Here is a 16,038-nt window from a genome sequence, read left to right as displayed (position 1 = left end):
TTCAACATATTTTATTCTAACCATTTTCCCCCTGTCTCCTTATTTAGAGCTGCTCAGATTATATTTTATTTTGCTGTTTGTGGAATATGTTTTATGGTGCTATTCAATGGCTGTGATGTGTCTCCTCTTTTATTGGCAGAGTTGTATTTTAATTTTGCTTTTCTTTAAAACGTGTGAGGCTGCCTTATGCATCGTCATGGCAAGGTGAGAGATAAATACCAAAGTGAATCAATAAAAATAATGTCCTGTTGACTGAGGAATCACACAGGTTTCAGTTAGGGCGATGAAAACGCAAAAGGCGGGGATGGAGAACTCAAGAGCTCGATTTAGCGGGAGGCGGAGCTTTAAGGGAGGAGCAACTTTGCTTCCATATTAAGCTCCACCCCTACCACTACTTTTGACTAGTGGTAAAGGCATTGGCTAGATGTCAGGAAACAGTGAATTATAGTCCCGACTTAGGCATGGAAGCCAACTGGGTGACTTTGAGCCAATCACCAGGAGACTGGGAGTTCTAGTCACTCCTTAGGCATGAGTGCCAATTGGGTGACTTTGGGCCAATCACCAGGAGACTGGGAGTTCTAGTCACTCCTTAGGCATGAGTGCCAATTGGGTGACTTTGGGCCAATCACCAGGAGACTGGGAGTTCTAGTCACTCCTTAGGCATGAGAGCCAATTGGGTGACTTTGGGCCAATCATCAGGAGACTGGGAGTTCTAATTACTCCTTAGGCATGAGAGCCAATTGGGTGACTTTGGGCCAATTACCAGGAGAGGCAATCCTGCCTTAGGCATGAAAGCCAACTGGGTGCCCTTGGACCAGTCCCTCAGCTCAACCCACCTCACAGGGTTATTGTTGGGAGGGAAAATAGGAGGAGAAAGGTGTGTCAGATAAGTTTCACCCCCTTGAGTTATTTGTGAAAATAATAAAAGGCATGGTATGAATAATAAATAAAAAAATGATCAATCAATTATTAACTGAATCTGTCTGCAGATCCAAGCTTGTCCATCCTTCATCAAAAGAGTCGGAAAGAAATGTTGTTTCTGATTTTGAAATCAAGAAACCCCAAAATAAGACTTATTTTGTAATGATTGGCTTGCTCCATTCACTGTCGTATCTCGCTAATGAGATTCAACATCCTACAATCTCCAATACATCCTTCTATAACACCATTGTCAACTCATAAAACATTCCTATGCCTGTTTTAGTAGTCGCCATAAAAAGAGGAGGGGGTGAGGAAGGGAATCTGGAAGAGCAGTGCAGCAGTTTGAAACCGAGAGTACATTCCAACACTTCTCTTTAAAAGATTGTAACTAAACTACCAGAGCTTTTGCCTGCAAATATATTTAATTGGAGAACGTGATGGATGACACCCAGCCTGTGAAGGTGCTCAGTTGGAGAATCTGATTTATGACACACCCTGGGGGGGGGGGGACAAGGTCACAGGGAACTGTAAATGACGTAGGCCAGAGTTGGCTTCATACAGGGCAGTGCCAAATATGTAACCTCTAAGTTGGTTGTCACCTCTTTGAAGTTGGTTGAAGTTTGGCTCAAGAATCATGATTTTAATTAGGGCGATTGCTGGAATCCCGACAACAGTCCTTTCAACTGTCTTCCAAGAAGGCTCCACACCCATTTGCACCACTCAGGCGACCCTGAGGACACAGATTAACTTCCAAGTGGCCTCAATGCCTCTCTAAAAAGGATGCAAAGGACCAGCTTATCTGCAAGGGGTATAAATCCTTCCATTTCCCACCATCCAGTCAGAGCTGAAGAAGCTTCTGGGATGAGAAGTGAAATGTCTTCAAAGGAGAAACAAGAAAGACTTGGGGAGGCGGAAGCACCTTTGGGACAAACACGACCTGGATGACGGAGAATCTCCTAACGAGAAGGAGAGCGCCCAAAGTCGAGACAGGACCAGGCCCCCTCCGCTGAAGGCAGCCAGACAAGGACTTGCGCTCCTTGGATGCTCGGAGCATCTCCTTGGCCCTCTCCCTCAGCCAGCCTAGATCTCCCGGAGTCCCCCTCTCTTCCAACGCTTGCCCTCTGCGGCACCCCACCCCACCCCAAAAAACTTCTCCGGGGCACAACCCGCGCCCCGGGCACGCGGAATCCTCCATTCCCCCACGCTCGCTGCTGCGCTGCGTCTTAACGCGCGAGAGGGAGCCCCGCGCCCGAGCCGGGAGCGCGCCTCCCCGCTCGCCAGCGCCCCCTCCGGCCCACCCGGCCCGCCACGGAGACGCCTCTTCCCTCCCTCTCCCCCCGCCGCCGCCCCCGCTCCGCCCTCCTCCTTCGCCGGCTCAGCTGCGCTCCCTTCGCTGACCGGCGGCTGCGACTCGGCGTTGCTGGGTGGCGACTGCGCGCCTCTTTTCTTTCTTTCTTTCTTTCTTTTTTTTTTTCCGGGCAGCTGTCGGGGCGCGACGCTCAGCCCCAGCCTGGGTAGGGTGGGCTGGGGGCTGGGGGGCCTTGGGATCGCTCCCCCCGCCCGGCGCGATCCAGAGCCGGCGACGGATTCCTCGCAACGCCCAAGAAGTCCGCCTCTAGAGACGCTCCAAGGAGCGTCTTTGCTGGTGCTGCTTGCTTGCCTGCCGGGCGCACCGGTTGCGCCAGAAAAGTTGGAACCGACGCCGTTGCCCACCCCCTCCTCCGGGCACAGCTGAGCCTCCCCCTCCTCCCGCAGGCCTCCCAACCCCCACACCGCCCCCCGTCCTCGTCTTCTGACGGCTCCCGGCTTGAGGTGAGGGGGCTGCAGCTGCTGTTGCTTCTTCTTCGTCTGCTGCTGCTGCTGCTTCTGCTGCGAGGAGAGCGGCTCCCCCGCCCCGGCGACAGTCCCCGCCGCCGCCGCCGCCGCCAGCCCCGGCAAGCGCTGAAGCCGCGGATGTCGCCCTCCGCCTCTGCTTCCCCTTTGCGGATCGCCGGCGGCGGCTCCCGGCGCCCTCCCCAGCCTTCCGCGGCGGCTCCGCGGCTGCAGGAGGCGGCGGCGGCGGCGGGAGAAGACTAAAGGGATGTTGGGCAGCTGTTGGTCCCGGCCCTGCGTGCCTCCCCAGGAGATGTTGCTGATGCTGGCCTTTTGCTTGGCGACGCGGCGGACCCTGGCCGCCCCCAGCCCGACCGCCGAGGACCTGGCGCGGGGAGTTGTAAGTGGAGCCCTGGGGCTCGTTACTTTTTTTGGGGGTGGTTTTTTGGGGGTGTTGTCTTCTACGCGAAGGCTTGGGGCGAGCGGTGAGAAACCCTTCATCAGATCACAAGACAAGCCCCCCGCCGCCGCCAGCATCCCCTGCCTCCTTGGCAGAGGGCGATGGGCGTAGGGACCCCGCTGGGGTTGGCGAGGGTCCCTCCAGTTTTTTGGGGGAAACAGAGGATTGGGTGTACCCTTTTGGAGGAAAACGGCTGTTCCATTCCTCCGGTGGCTTCCAGCGGTCAGCAGCTGATCAAGGAGAGCATTTTTCCGTCCCCTTCTGAGATGGGGGGTGGGGGGGTTGACGGGTGGGATCTCCTCCAGGAACGGGGTGGCGGGGGGGGGCAGAGAGAAAGGTGGTTGGCAGAGCCAGAGGGAGAGCGAGACACCGTTTGCCCTGCGGTTCCTGCATCTCAGCCCGGAGGCATCCTAGCCTGGAGACCAGTCCTAGGTGTGAATTGCCTTCCCGCACCCCTCTTCCCCTTGTCACTCTCGTGTTTCGGGGCACCCCTCGCCCCCAACTTCCGTGCCACGAATGCCACGCCCGGGAGGCTTCCGATGTCCCCGGGACTCGAAGGGAAGCCCCGTTGAACGGTCAAGGGAAAGACTACTAGCCCCCCTGCCCCTGGTAGCGCCTTCTTCTTAGGGCTTGGAGAGGGAGAGGGTTGCTCTGGAGCTGCGGTCCTCCTCGCCCGCCCCACGCTCGCCCTTCCTTTTATTATCTCAACTTTTTCTCAGCCTCCGTCGGGTTGTTCTCCGCCTCCAGGTTGGGAAAAGGGGGAACGAAATCGGTCTTAAACGCGCGCCCTGCGAATCGTTGGAGTTGGTACTCAGAGGCTTTTCATCACTTCGGCTTCTTATCCTCGAGGGCGCTCTCTCTCGCGCGCGCGGAAGGGAACGGCGGCTCTGCTCCTTTCCCCTGCGATCTGCAAAGAGTTGCGTGGGTTTCTGGCCTCCAGACCCTCCGTCTCTCGCCCGGGCCGGGTCACCAAAACAACCGCAACCTTCTCCGGGTGGGGGGCGAGAGGATGACACTGTGTGTGCGTGTGTGTGTGTGTGTAGCTGACGAAATGGCTCGGCCCGCGAAAACAACACGTCGCGGGTTCCCGACACCCGAACGGCTGTTGTTGGGACCGGCCTTTCTTTCCCAACCCATTAAACCATGTCGGGTTTATAATTGGAAGCGCTTTCTCTTGATTTGGGGTGGGGTGGGGTGGGGGTGCGGGGGGGGTGGGGGGTAACAAGCAAGCATTTGGAGACGCTCCCGCTGTCCTTGTCCGCGCGGCTGGTTGGAAATGGGGCTGGCTCGGTCTGATGATCAAGTCTGCAGAAAGAGCAGGTTGATAGATTTGTTTCTGTTGGTTGAGGAGGGATCGGCTGTTGCGTTTGCTCCTGCTGGGATTTATGGATTAAGTCGAGGTTCTGGAGTGGTAGGCAGAGTGGTGTATTGTGGTTAGTTGCGAAGTCGTGTTCGACCCATCGCGACCCCCTGGACCACGTTCCTCCAGGCCTTCCTGTCCTCTACCATCTTCTGGAGTCCATTGAAGCTCACGCCGACTGCTTCAGGGACTCCCTCCAGCCACCTCCTTCTCTGCTGTCCCCTTCTTCGTCTTCTTTAGCCCTCCATCGTTCCCAGAATTATGACTCTTCTCCAGCGAGTCCTTCCTTCCTTCTCATGAGGTGGCCAACGTCTTTGAGGTTCATCTTCAGGATCTGGCCTTCTAAAGAGCAGACAGGGTGGTTCTCCATAGACCATGTTCCTCCAGGCCTTCCTGTCCTCTACCACCTTCTGGAATTAGATTACAGATAATCAGAGTTGGAAGAGACCTTGTAGGTTCATCTAGTCCAACCCCTCGCCCAAGCGGGAGACCCTACACAATTTCTGACAAATGGCAGTCCAATCTCTCCTTGAAAGTCTCAAGTGATGGCGCTCCCACAACTTCTGAGGGAAAGCTGTTCCATGGGTTGATTGTTCTCACTGTCAGAAAGTTTCTCCTTGTTTCCAGGTTGAATCTCTCCTTGTTCAGTTTCCATCCATTATTCCTTGTCTGGCCTTTGGGTGCTTTAGAAAAAGAGTCCATTGAAGCTCACACCAACTGCTTCAGGGACTCCCTCCAGCCTCCTCCTTCTCTGTTGTCCTCTTCTTCTTCTTGTGTCCTCAATCGTTCCCAGCATTACGGCTCTTCTCCAGCGAGTCCTTCCTTCTCATCAGGTGGCCAAAATCTTTGAGTTTCATCTTCAGGATCTGGCCTTCTAAAGAGCAGTCAGGGTTGATCTCCTCTAGGACTGACCGGTTGGATCACCTTGCCATCCAAAGGGCTCGCCGGAGTCTTCTCCAGCACCAGAGTTCAAAGACCTCCGTTCTTTGGCGCTCAGCCTTCCTTATGGTCCAACTTTCACAGCCATGCATTGCAAGTGGGAAAACCATATAGCCTTGACTCTATGCACTTGTCAGCTTTGGATGCTCCCATGCTGCCACAAGCCTGAGAAAGTGGAAGCATTGAATCTCAATATGGCTTCCAAAGTTGACAAGTGCATAGAGTTAAGGCTATATGGTTTTCCCAGTTGCAATGCAAGTTGCCGGAACGCTAACAGCACTTCTGTTGGCATGGGGATGTCTCTGCTTTTTAGAACGCTGTCTAGCTTTTCCATAGCTTTCTTCCCCAGGAGCTTTACATATACCTTTACATCCTGAGAATCTAGAGTGGGTCAAATCCTGATCTTTTAGTAGCTCTTTGAGACTCAGATTACATGGACTCTACAATGGGCAGACTCCTCCATCTTACCTCCACGTTACTCGATATTTGGCAGGCCCCAGTTGAGGGGAAAGACAGCACTTTTCCCCCAGTGGACCATTTTTGCTCCAAATATGGTGCTGGAGAGGACTCCTGCGAGTCCCTTGGACTTCAAGGCAATCCAACTGGTCAGTCCTAGAGATCAACCCTGACTGGTCTTTAGAAGGCCAGATCCTGAAGATGAAACTCAAAGATTTGGGCCACCTGATGAGAAGGAAGAAGGACTCCCTGGAGAAGAGCCGTAATGCTGGGAACGATGGAGGGCAATAGAAGAAGAAGACGGGGACGGCAGAGAAGGAGGTGGCCGGATGGAGTCACGGAAGCAGTCAGCGTGAGCTTAAATGGACTCCAGAAGATGGTAGAGGACAGGAAGGCCTGGAGGAACGTGGTCCAGGGGATCTCAATGGGTTGGACATGACTTCGCAACTGACAACAACAAAGGATGTCTAGAGAGCTTTAATGACCAGTGCAAATTGAGATGTTCTGAAAGTGGAACAAGTCATGGATTTTGCTGGGCTCAAGGACACGATCATTTGAAGCTATAACTGAGGTCTATGATAAAGATTCCCCAAGGGATTGGACTAATGGAAATAGCCATAATTTTCTCTTATAGGGAATAATTTCAATTCTCAAATAAAACCATGTTCTATCTAGAGGAAAGGAACCGTATCAATGAGGTTGCTTATGGAACCACCCAGCGTCTTAAGATAGCTAAGTTGAGAATGTCTTCTGCTAGTTAGTGAACTGGAATACTATGAGAGGCAAGGAACATATGTGGGCCTCCAGAGGCTCCTAGCATTCTTCAGTGTCTGCTATAGGTTGTTATGCCAGCAACATCTGGAAAACCATGAGTTCTCCAATCTTGGAGCAGATAGCACCAAGCTAAGTAAATTGAGTTCATTTTTTAAAAACTTTTAATACTTATGAGAACCCATATTGAATGGGGATTATTCCACAGTTCCACTTAATTTAATACGGGTTGGGAGCATTCCCTAAGGGAAGACTACTCTTAGTATTCCTTGGAGGTATCTACTTCTGCGGCTGGTACTTTTATCTGGAGAAGAATCCACACTGCTATCATTAAGCGATTCTGTTCTAATGCTGTGCATTTACTATGCTGCCTCCTCCTCCTCCTCCTCCTCCTCCTGATGTAGATGCGGAAAACTGCTAGTTTGATGCAAATCCAGATGGCTTCACTTGCCTGTTATTACTCTGAATCTCCTCTTCTTCTTCTTCTTCTTCTTCTTCTTCTTCTTCTTCTTCTTCTTCTTCTTCTTCTTCTTCTTCTTCTTCTTCTTCTTCTTCTTCTTCTTCTTCTTCTTCTTCTTCTTCTTCTTCTTCTTCTTCTCCTCCTCCTCCTCCTCCTCCTCCTCCTCCTCCTCCTCCTCCTCCTCCTCCTTCTCCTTCTCCTCTTCTTCTCCTCCTCCTCCTCCTCCTCCTCCTCCTCCTCCTCCTCCTCCTCCTCCTCCTCCTCCTCCTCCTTCTCCTCCTCCTCCTCCTCCTCCTCCTCCTCCTCCTCCTCCTCCTCCTCCTCCTCCTTCCCCTGAGCCCAAATTTTATTCATGGTGGCTTCGGGTGGGTTGCCCTGCAGATGTAGGGTATGCTGAAAAGCAATTGGTGTACATTACTTCTTGTTTTAAAAAGCATAATTGAGACTCATTCATAACTGCTGTTCTTGTCACTGGAAATATTCATGGCTGGGTTGATGGCAAAGAGCTGGTGATAATGTTCAAAGATAAATGGTCATTGGCACTACTGAAAATGCCGGCGGCATTCATTTTGGTGTTATCTCGATGCCTGCTTTATTCTTGAAGGTTTGGAGGTTGAAGGGTCCTTGGTGTTCTCTGGGTTTGGTGGTTTTCTTGCAGATGTTTCATGACCCAACTAGGTAACATCATCAGTGCTAGAAGGGAGGAGGAGGAGGAGGACTGGGATCCTTGGTGCTCTCTGAGTTGGTTGGTTTCTTGCAGACATTTTATAACTGAACTAGGTAACATCATCAGTGCACTGATATTGCCTAGTTTGGGTCATGAAACACCTGCAAGAAAAAAGCCAAGCTCAGAGAGCACCAAAGACCTCACAATCCTCTTCCTCCTCCTCCTCCTCCTCCTCCAATCCCACTCCTCTAACCCCACTCCTTTCTAGCACTGATGATGTTACCTGGTTTGGGTAATGAAACATTTTCAAGAAAACAAACAAGCTAAGCGAGCACCAAGCCCCAGCCCTCCTTCTCCTCCTCCTCCACTCTACAAACCCCGCTCCCTTCTAGGATTGATGGTCTTACCTAGTTGGGTCACGAAACATCTGCAAGAAAAGGATCAGAGAACACCCCCTCATTTCAACCCTGAGGTGAGTTTGCTGATGGGAACGAGCCAACCGGCGAGCCGAAAAGTCACATCCTTTTTCCAGAGTCCATCCTTCCGTTGTAGTTTTGAAGGCCTTGTAATGGGATCTGTTGGGGTTGTAGTGTTGATCCAACCCAATCCTTTCAACCGTGCCGTTTTCTTGGCCAGATTTTCGGAAGCTTGGCAGTTAAGGCAAGACTAGAACTCACAGTCTCCTGGCTTCTTAGCCCAGTGCCTTTCATCACTGCGCCAATCTGGGTCCTTGCCTCCAACTCAGTTTTGAAGCCTTAGTACGAGGTGAGCAATTTTCCATAGCTTCCTTGGCAGCATTTTTCGAAGCGGTTTGCTCTTGTCGTTCTTCTCTGGGGAGAAAGGGAATTTTAATACCCCAACTCTGGGAGATCTTCAAAACTGGGTCAACTGAGTTTGGAGGGTTGACTCTCCCTTCTCCAGGAATCAGCTGGGTTAAGCTATCACGCTAAGTCTATTCGTCTGTCTGTTTGTCTGTCTGTTCATCCATCCATCCATATCTTTCTATCATTCATCATATAACATCTATCTATCTATCTATCTATCTATGAATGATATCTATATCTATGTATCTATCATCTATCTCTGTCTGCCTATCTATCTGTCATCCATCATTTGTTTGTCTGTCTATTTATCTATGATATCTATATCTATCTATCATCTGTCTGTCTGTCTGTCTGTCTGTCTGTCTATCTATCTACCTACCTATCTATCTACCTACCTATCATCTTTTATATTGATCTATCTATTGCTGGATTAACCTGTTACATCAACCTATCACCATAATTGGGTTTACAACATCTATTAAGGTAAGCACCAAGCAGGCCGCAGGATAGCATTGCCAAAGTACAAAGCCAGTATAATTGGTGTTGTACGGAGGCTGACTCCCCAGCCCTTAAGAGGGAAAGAAGGAAGGAAGGAAAGAAAAAGGAAGGAAGGAAGGAAGGAAGGAAGGAAGGAAGGAAGGAAGGAAGGAAGGAAGGAAGGAAGGAAGGAAGGAAGGAAAGAGAGAAAGAGAGAAGGAAGGCAAAATAGCTGTTGGATGAAAAGCTCTTTTGGAAACGCTATCTTCTAATTAGTGCATTTGGAATTGGGATTATCTGGGTTCTCTTGGAGCTTGGAAGAGGCTGCTGGAGAGCATTCAGGGAGCTTTTCTGCTCTCCTTGCCCTGCCTACGAAGCAGAGCCAGCTTAGTTTCCAGGTACAGTTTGGCTTCCCTCCGTTTCATATTATGAAAATGTAAACCTAGCTTTTGCAGCCCCCTAGGGGCCGTTAAAGCCACTTCGGTTGCATAGTATCAAAGCTCTGTGAATTAAAGTGGCCATTCAAGAGGAAGAGGAGCTATAAATGGCTTTTCAACTCTCAGATCTGATCAGGGAGGGAAGGAAGGAAGGAAGGAAGGAAGGAAGGAAGGAAGGAAGGAAGGAAGGAAGGAAGGAAGGAAGGAAGGAAGGAAGGAAGGAAGGAAGGAAGGAAAGGAGATGGGGAAAGAAGGTGATGAAGGAAGGAACAGGAAGGAAGGAGATAAGGAAGGAAGGAGATGGGGAAAGGAGATGAAGAAAGGAAGGGGAAAGAAGGAGATAAGGAAGGAGGGAAGGAAGGAGATGGGGAAGAAAGGAGATGAAGGAAGGAACAGGAAGGAAGGAGATAAGGAAGGGAGGAAGGAGAAAAGGAAAGAGGGAAGGAGAAAAGGAAAGAGGGAAGGAAGGAGATGGGGAAGAAAGGTGATGAAGGAAGGAGATAAGGAAGGAAGGAGATAAGGACGGAAGGAGATGGGGAAAGGAGATGAAGGAAGGAAGGGATGGGAAGGAAGGGGAAGCAATAAGATAAAGAAGGAAGGAGATGAGGAAGGAAGGAAGGAAAAGGAAAGAAGGGAGGGAGGGAGGGAATCTATGGGTACTTTCCTTCAAATATCTTAAAGCACTTTGCTCCCTACAGTGTGTATGCTTGCCTGCGTGCTATAAAACCGCCTCACCAAACCTGGAGCAGTACAGAACCTCTCCACCGATACCTTTTCCCCTCTGTGTGGGAAACCTGAGCTCTGCAGAATCGGAAAAAGTCATCGACAGATAAGCTCTTGTGGAATGTGGCTGCCTGCATGGCAAAAGCAAGCCAGATCAATTTCCTTCTCTGCTCCGATCACTGCAGGATTAAGCGGCTCTCGCCCTACCAATAAAACCTTTTGGATGACCTTTATTTATTTTATTTTTTTAAGGCTTTGCTTTGGTGAAGTTAACAATAAGGGATAGTAATTGAGTGAGACATCCCAGAAAATTATAAAAAGCATCTTGTGATGGGATGGTGGGAAATGGCCGTATAAGGACCGTGTTCTGCCTCCCAAAGAGAGCCTCCTTAGAATGTGAGCTTATAAGGCAAATTGGCAACCTGAGTCCCTGGAAACGGGTGGGCTGAATAAAAGGATGGACCTCAGCATCCGTAATCCCACAGCCAGCATACCGGGGGGACCTTGATGATGGGAATTCTGGGGGTTGCAGTCCATCCCTTTTCAAGTTCGTTCATTTCAGAGGCCACAGATGGTTGATTCAAGTTGCCTGAAAGTTTGAGAAACACCAGTGTAAAGAAAATATGGGGTGGGTGTTGCAGAACTGGAGACTAAAACATACGAAGGACGGTTGCAGAAATTGGGCATGGCTAGTCTAGTGATGAGAAGGACCAGGGGGGGACAGGATAGCAGTCTTCCAATATTTGAGGGGGTCAAGCTATTTTCCAAGGCACCCGAAGGCCAGAAGGAACAATGGATGGAAACTGACCAAGGAGAGATTCAAACTGGAACTAAGGAGACATTTTCTGACAGTGGGAATAATTTCAACCTAGAAATAAGGAAGAATTTTCCAACGGTGAGAACTGTCAACCCATGGAACACAGAAATTGTGGGAGCTTCATCACTGGAGGCTTTCAAGAAGAGACTGGACTGCCATCTGTCAGAAATGGTGTAGGGTCTGCTGGGTGGGTGGGGAGTTGGACTAGATGATCTCCAAGGTCCCTCCAATTCTTATTCTGTTCTGTTTAGAAAGAGTACAGAGAAGTGCAACTAGGATAATTAGGGAACTGGAGACTAAAACATACGAAGGATGGTTGCAGAAACTGGGCCTGGCTAGTCTAGGGAAGAGAAGGGGAGACAGGATAGCAGTCTTCCAAACTTTGAGGGGCTGCCCCAGAGAGGAGGCGGTCAAGGTATTGTCCAAAGCACCTGAAGGCCAGACAAGGAACAATGGATGGAAACTGATCAAGGAGAGATTCAACCTAGAATTAAGGGAGAAACTTCCTAACAGGGAGAACAACCAACCCGTGGAACAGAAGTTGCCTTCAGAAGTTGTGGGAGCTTCATCACTGGAAGCTTTCAAGAAGAGACTGGACTGCCATCTGTCAGAAATGGTGTAGGGTCTTCTTCTTTGGTGGGGGTTGGACTAAATGACCTACAAGGTCCCTTCCAACTCTGTTAATCTATAATCTGTAAAAGCAACTGTGAGCCCTTGATTGGGGAGGGAAGGGGTTTAGGGACGATGTAAACTAGCCCGTTGGAAAAAAAAAGCTACAGGGATGTGTTACAGCTGCACAAATTGTGTTGGCAAAAACAAGCAACCATGCCTTTCTGCCTCTGGGGAAACTTGGAAGGAAGAATGGAATGCAACGTTTAGCGTCGCAAGCATGTGTGTTGTGCACATCTGCAAATCGGAAACGCTAGTGGGAGGGATGTTTGTTAAAAATGCATGCTGTTCATCCAGGAAGAGAGTCAACCAGCGTTGTCGTCACGGGTTATGGCGTATCTTTGGTGAAATGATGAAGTAGTAGACCCATGAAAAGGTTTACGTTTATAATACAGGTATTACAAACAGATATTATTGCCGACTTACAGCTACAATGGAGCCCAGAATTTCTAAATTCTAAATGAGACATGTGTTAAGTGAGGTTCGCCCCATTTGAAGACCTAACTTCCTGAAGTTGTTAAGTGAATCACTGCATTTGTTATTGTTGTGGCACGCCGGTGGCTGGTGGGGTCAGCAGCAGAGTCGGACAGTAGTAAGGAGGTTGGGGAGGAAGCTGAGCCAATCTTGGAGGCTGAGGAGGGCATGGACAAGGGCTCTGCATTGGAGGCAGAGATGGGGCCAGGGCAGGCTGGCAGTCTCATCAGCTGCCTTCAGACTCAGACGGCAGTGAGGCAAGGGAGTTTCTGGAACCGGTTCCCAGCCTACGCATGTGTAGGGCTACCAGAAGACAAGAACAACTGAGAAAGCAGGGTCGACTCAGGAGTAAGGCCACACCTCGGAGATGATTGGCCCCTCCCATGGGACATCAAAGAGGAGCGAATGGGATGGGAGCTTTTGCAGGAAGCAATTAGTTCGTCTGGTCGATTCAAGCTCTGTTTGACTCTGTGTCAAGTTTGGCTTTGCCCTGCATTTGGCGATTAGTTATCTGGAAGCATTCCAAGTGCAATAAGGTGGGTGTTTATAAATATTCCCCTGAAAGACTGTTTGTGAATAGAGTAGAGTAGAGTAGAGTAGAGTAGAGTAGAATAGAATAGAATAGAATAGAATAGAATAGAATAGAATAGAATAGAATAGAATAGAATAGAATTCTTTATTGGCCAAGTATGATTGGACACACAAGGAATTTGTCTTGGTGCAAATGCTCTCAGTGTACATAACATAAAAGATACATTCGTCAAGAGTCGAGAATCATAAGGTACGACACTTAATGATACTCACAGGGTACAATAAGCAATCAAATCATACTAGGAAGCAGTCAATATAAATCATTTGTATACAAGTGACAAAGTTACAGTCATACAGTCACAAGTGGGAGGGGATGGGTGATAAGGAGTGATGAGAAGATTAATAGTAATAGTAATGCAGACTTTGTAAATAGTTGGACAGAGTTGAGGGAATTATTTGTTTTGCAGAGTGATGGCGTTTGGGGAAAAACTGTCCTTGTGTCTAGTTGTTGCGGGGTGCAGAGCCCTATAGCGTCGTTTTGAGGGTAGGAATTGAAGCAATTTATGTCTGGGATGTGAGGGGTCTGTAGATATTTTCACAGCCCTCTTTTTGACTCGTGCAAGATACAGGTCCTCCATGGAAGACAGCTTGGTAGCCACTGTTTTTTCCGCAGTCCTAATTACTCTCTGGAGTCTGTGTCTTTGCAGAGCCAAACAGGGCAGTTATAGAGGTGCAGATGACAGACTCATTCATTCCTCTGGAGAACTGGATCAGCAGCTCCTTGGGCAGTTTGAGTTTTCTGAGTTGGCACAGGAAGAAAATTCTTTGTTCTGCTTTTTTGATGACATTTTTTGATGTTAGGGGTTCGTTTTAGGTCTTGTGATAGACGTAATTCACAGCCGTGGAAATAAAAGAGGCTTTGCCGGGACTAAGATTGCATTTTATGCTTTCTAAGGAAGCCCAGGTCAGAACAGTTATGTTAGTAACACGGTCGTTGAGTGAATCTGTCTTCCCCATTGACTTGGCTTGGACCTCGGGATATCCTAAATAGCCATCCTAAATATGAGTCAGTTGCCAAGCATCCGAATTTGGATCCTGTGACCATGGGGATGCTGCAATGGTCATAAGTGTGAATGAACATGGTCAAAAGTCGCTTTTTTCACTGCCGTCATAACTTTGAACGGTCACTAAATGAACCATTGTAAGTCGAGGACGAACCTGTATCATTTTTTTCTCTCCTGGCTCCACCCCACGTTCTGCTGTCGGATCTATAAAATCTTTCAAAACACTCTCTACAATTGGTGTCTTTTCAAATAGATGGAATTTGTGTAAATTTGGCTGCCCTCACAGTGTGGGGAGGCAATGGTTCACCAAAATTATACAGAAACATTTTTTAAAAACAGAAAGAAAGAAAGCAGAGGAGAATAATACCTTGACTAATATAGCCATTACTGAGCCACCGTTTTCTTTCTTTTTTGCCTTGGGATACCATAGAAATCCCTCCAGTTTCTTTAATAAATAATGCTGTTTGCTATCATTGAGTATTTCTTCCAACTAAGACATTCAGGTCTAACTTAAAATACAGCCTACAATATAAGCCCGAGGTTTTGCAGCCAAGATTTTATACAAAAGGGAAATAAATCGGGCCAGGTTTCTTACCCGGGAATGGGAGACAAGAAAATTCATTTTGAGGAGTCCTTGGGGCTCTTTTGAGCTTGGCGGTTTTCTTACAGACGTTTCATTGCCCAAACTAGGTAACATCATCAGTGCTAGGAGGGAGAGGGGTTTGTGGAGGAGGAAGGGGAGGTGGAGGGGGAGGAGGAGGATGGCAACGACTAAGGAGTCTTTGGTTTTCTCTGAGCCTGGTTATTTTCTTTCAGACATTTCATCACCCAACTAGGCAGCATCATCAGTTCCAGAAGAGAGAGGGGCTTGTTTTAGTTTCGTCTATAAAGAGGGAGCAAATCTCACCCCCTTCTGGCCCTGATGAGGTTACCTGGTTTGGGTAATGAAATACCTGCAAGAAAACCAAGTTGAATCTGGCTTTCCCCGTTGACTTTGCTTGTCAAAAGGTCGTAAAAGGAGGTTCACGTGATATAGAACCGTCATAAGTATGATCCGGTTGCCAAGCCTCTGAATTTTGATCACGTGACCATGGGAATGCTGCAAAGGTCGTAACTCTGACAAATGGCCATAAGTCGCTTTTTCCAATGAACTGTCGCCAGTCCAAGGCTCCCCATAATAGATCTTTTCGGTTGTGCAGAGAGCTTGGAATACACCTCCAAAGTCTCTTCCGACTCCATTGGAGTTACCTTTTCTTCAACAGTTCTTCCATTGGTTCTTCTAAACCAGTGATGGCTAACCTATGACACGCGTGTCCCTCGTGACACGCCGAGGCACTTTGACTGACACGCCTGTTGGTGTGGGGAAAACCTGCACGTTTAGAGGCTGCCTGTGCTCTGCTCCAATCCCTGCTCCCTGCTTGTTGCGTGGAGGCGTGGTGTCACTGCTGCCGCAAGATCTTTGCAGCAGAGAACCAGTTTTAACCACCATAAACTGAGGTTTGTCAGTTTCATTACCTCAGGAACGCTACAGGAGGAAAGGAGATCCGTGAGGTTCACAGCCCTGTAAGGTGGCCTTCCGATCCCCACATCCTGCACCTGCAGCCCTGAGACCAGGGAGACGAGTTTCACAGCCCTGTGTGATCACCCCAGCCCAGCCCAGTCCGTCATAAACCAAATTATTGATATTTCTTGAAGTGACACACGACCCGAGGAAGGCTACACTTTTTCCCGATTTTCGACACACCAAGCTGAAAAGGTTAGCCATCACTGTTCTAAACCCTTCCTGGCAAAACAGTTTGCTTTTCCAATCCTTGTTTTTTTTTTCTTTTTTTTTTCTTTTGCAAAGTGCAACTTCCTTTTGCCAAGTGCAACTTCTTTCTCAAGATGTCAGCCTCAGCGATCTGTTCTGCTGACTTTAGTGCCTGGCTCAGCTATGCCTTCAAGAGTTGGCAAGGCTTGACAAAAACGTATAAAAATGTATCCCCAGAATGCTGGGAATGCAAGGACTTACCAAGTACCATTCTATCACACGTGGTGGACATGTAACCGTGCAAGAAAATACTGGAGCTCGATACGGACAATGGAAGAAGCGGTGGGAGAGCATTACTCCATTTGAACCAGGATTATTTCTCTTGGGAATAATGATGGAAGGCTATAGGAAAAGGTATCGCATAGT

The 16,038-nt window shown here is 48.9% G+C and overlaps 1 protein-coding gene across 2 annotated transcripts in view; it reads left to right on the top strand.

Moving 5' to 3' along the window:
- Positions 1 to 2,290: 2,290 nt before the first annotated feature.
- MMP17 (matrix metallopeptidase 17) overlaps positions 2,291 to 16,038 on the top strand; it is a 76,803-nt gene continuing 63,055 nt past the window's right edge. Inside the window, exon 1 of one of the 2 annotated variants that reach the window (XM_026716257.2) lies at positions 2,291 to 3,133. In XM_026716257.2, coding sequence (XP_026572042.2) covers positions 3,002 to 3,133 — 132 coding nt within the window. In that variant the 5' untranslated portion in view covers positions 2,291 to 3,001. The remainder of the gene's footprint in view (positions 3,134 to 16,038) is intronic. The other variant, XM_087913448.1, reaches the window with a different exon arrangement.

This window comes from Pseudonaja textilis, chromosome 15 (genome assembly GCF_049901715.1).
Source record: "Pseudonaja textilis isolate UNSWEBS1 chromosome 15, rPseTex1.2, whole genome shotgun sequence".
In the NCBI taxonomy this organism is placed as follows: domain Eukaryota; kingdom Metazoa; phylum Chordata; class Lepidosauria; order Squamata; family Elapidae; genus Pseudonaja; species Pseudonaja textilis.
Note: the sequence above shows the minus strand (reverse complement) of the source record. Positions and strands in the feature narration are given on the sequence as shown.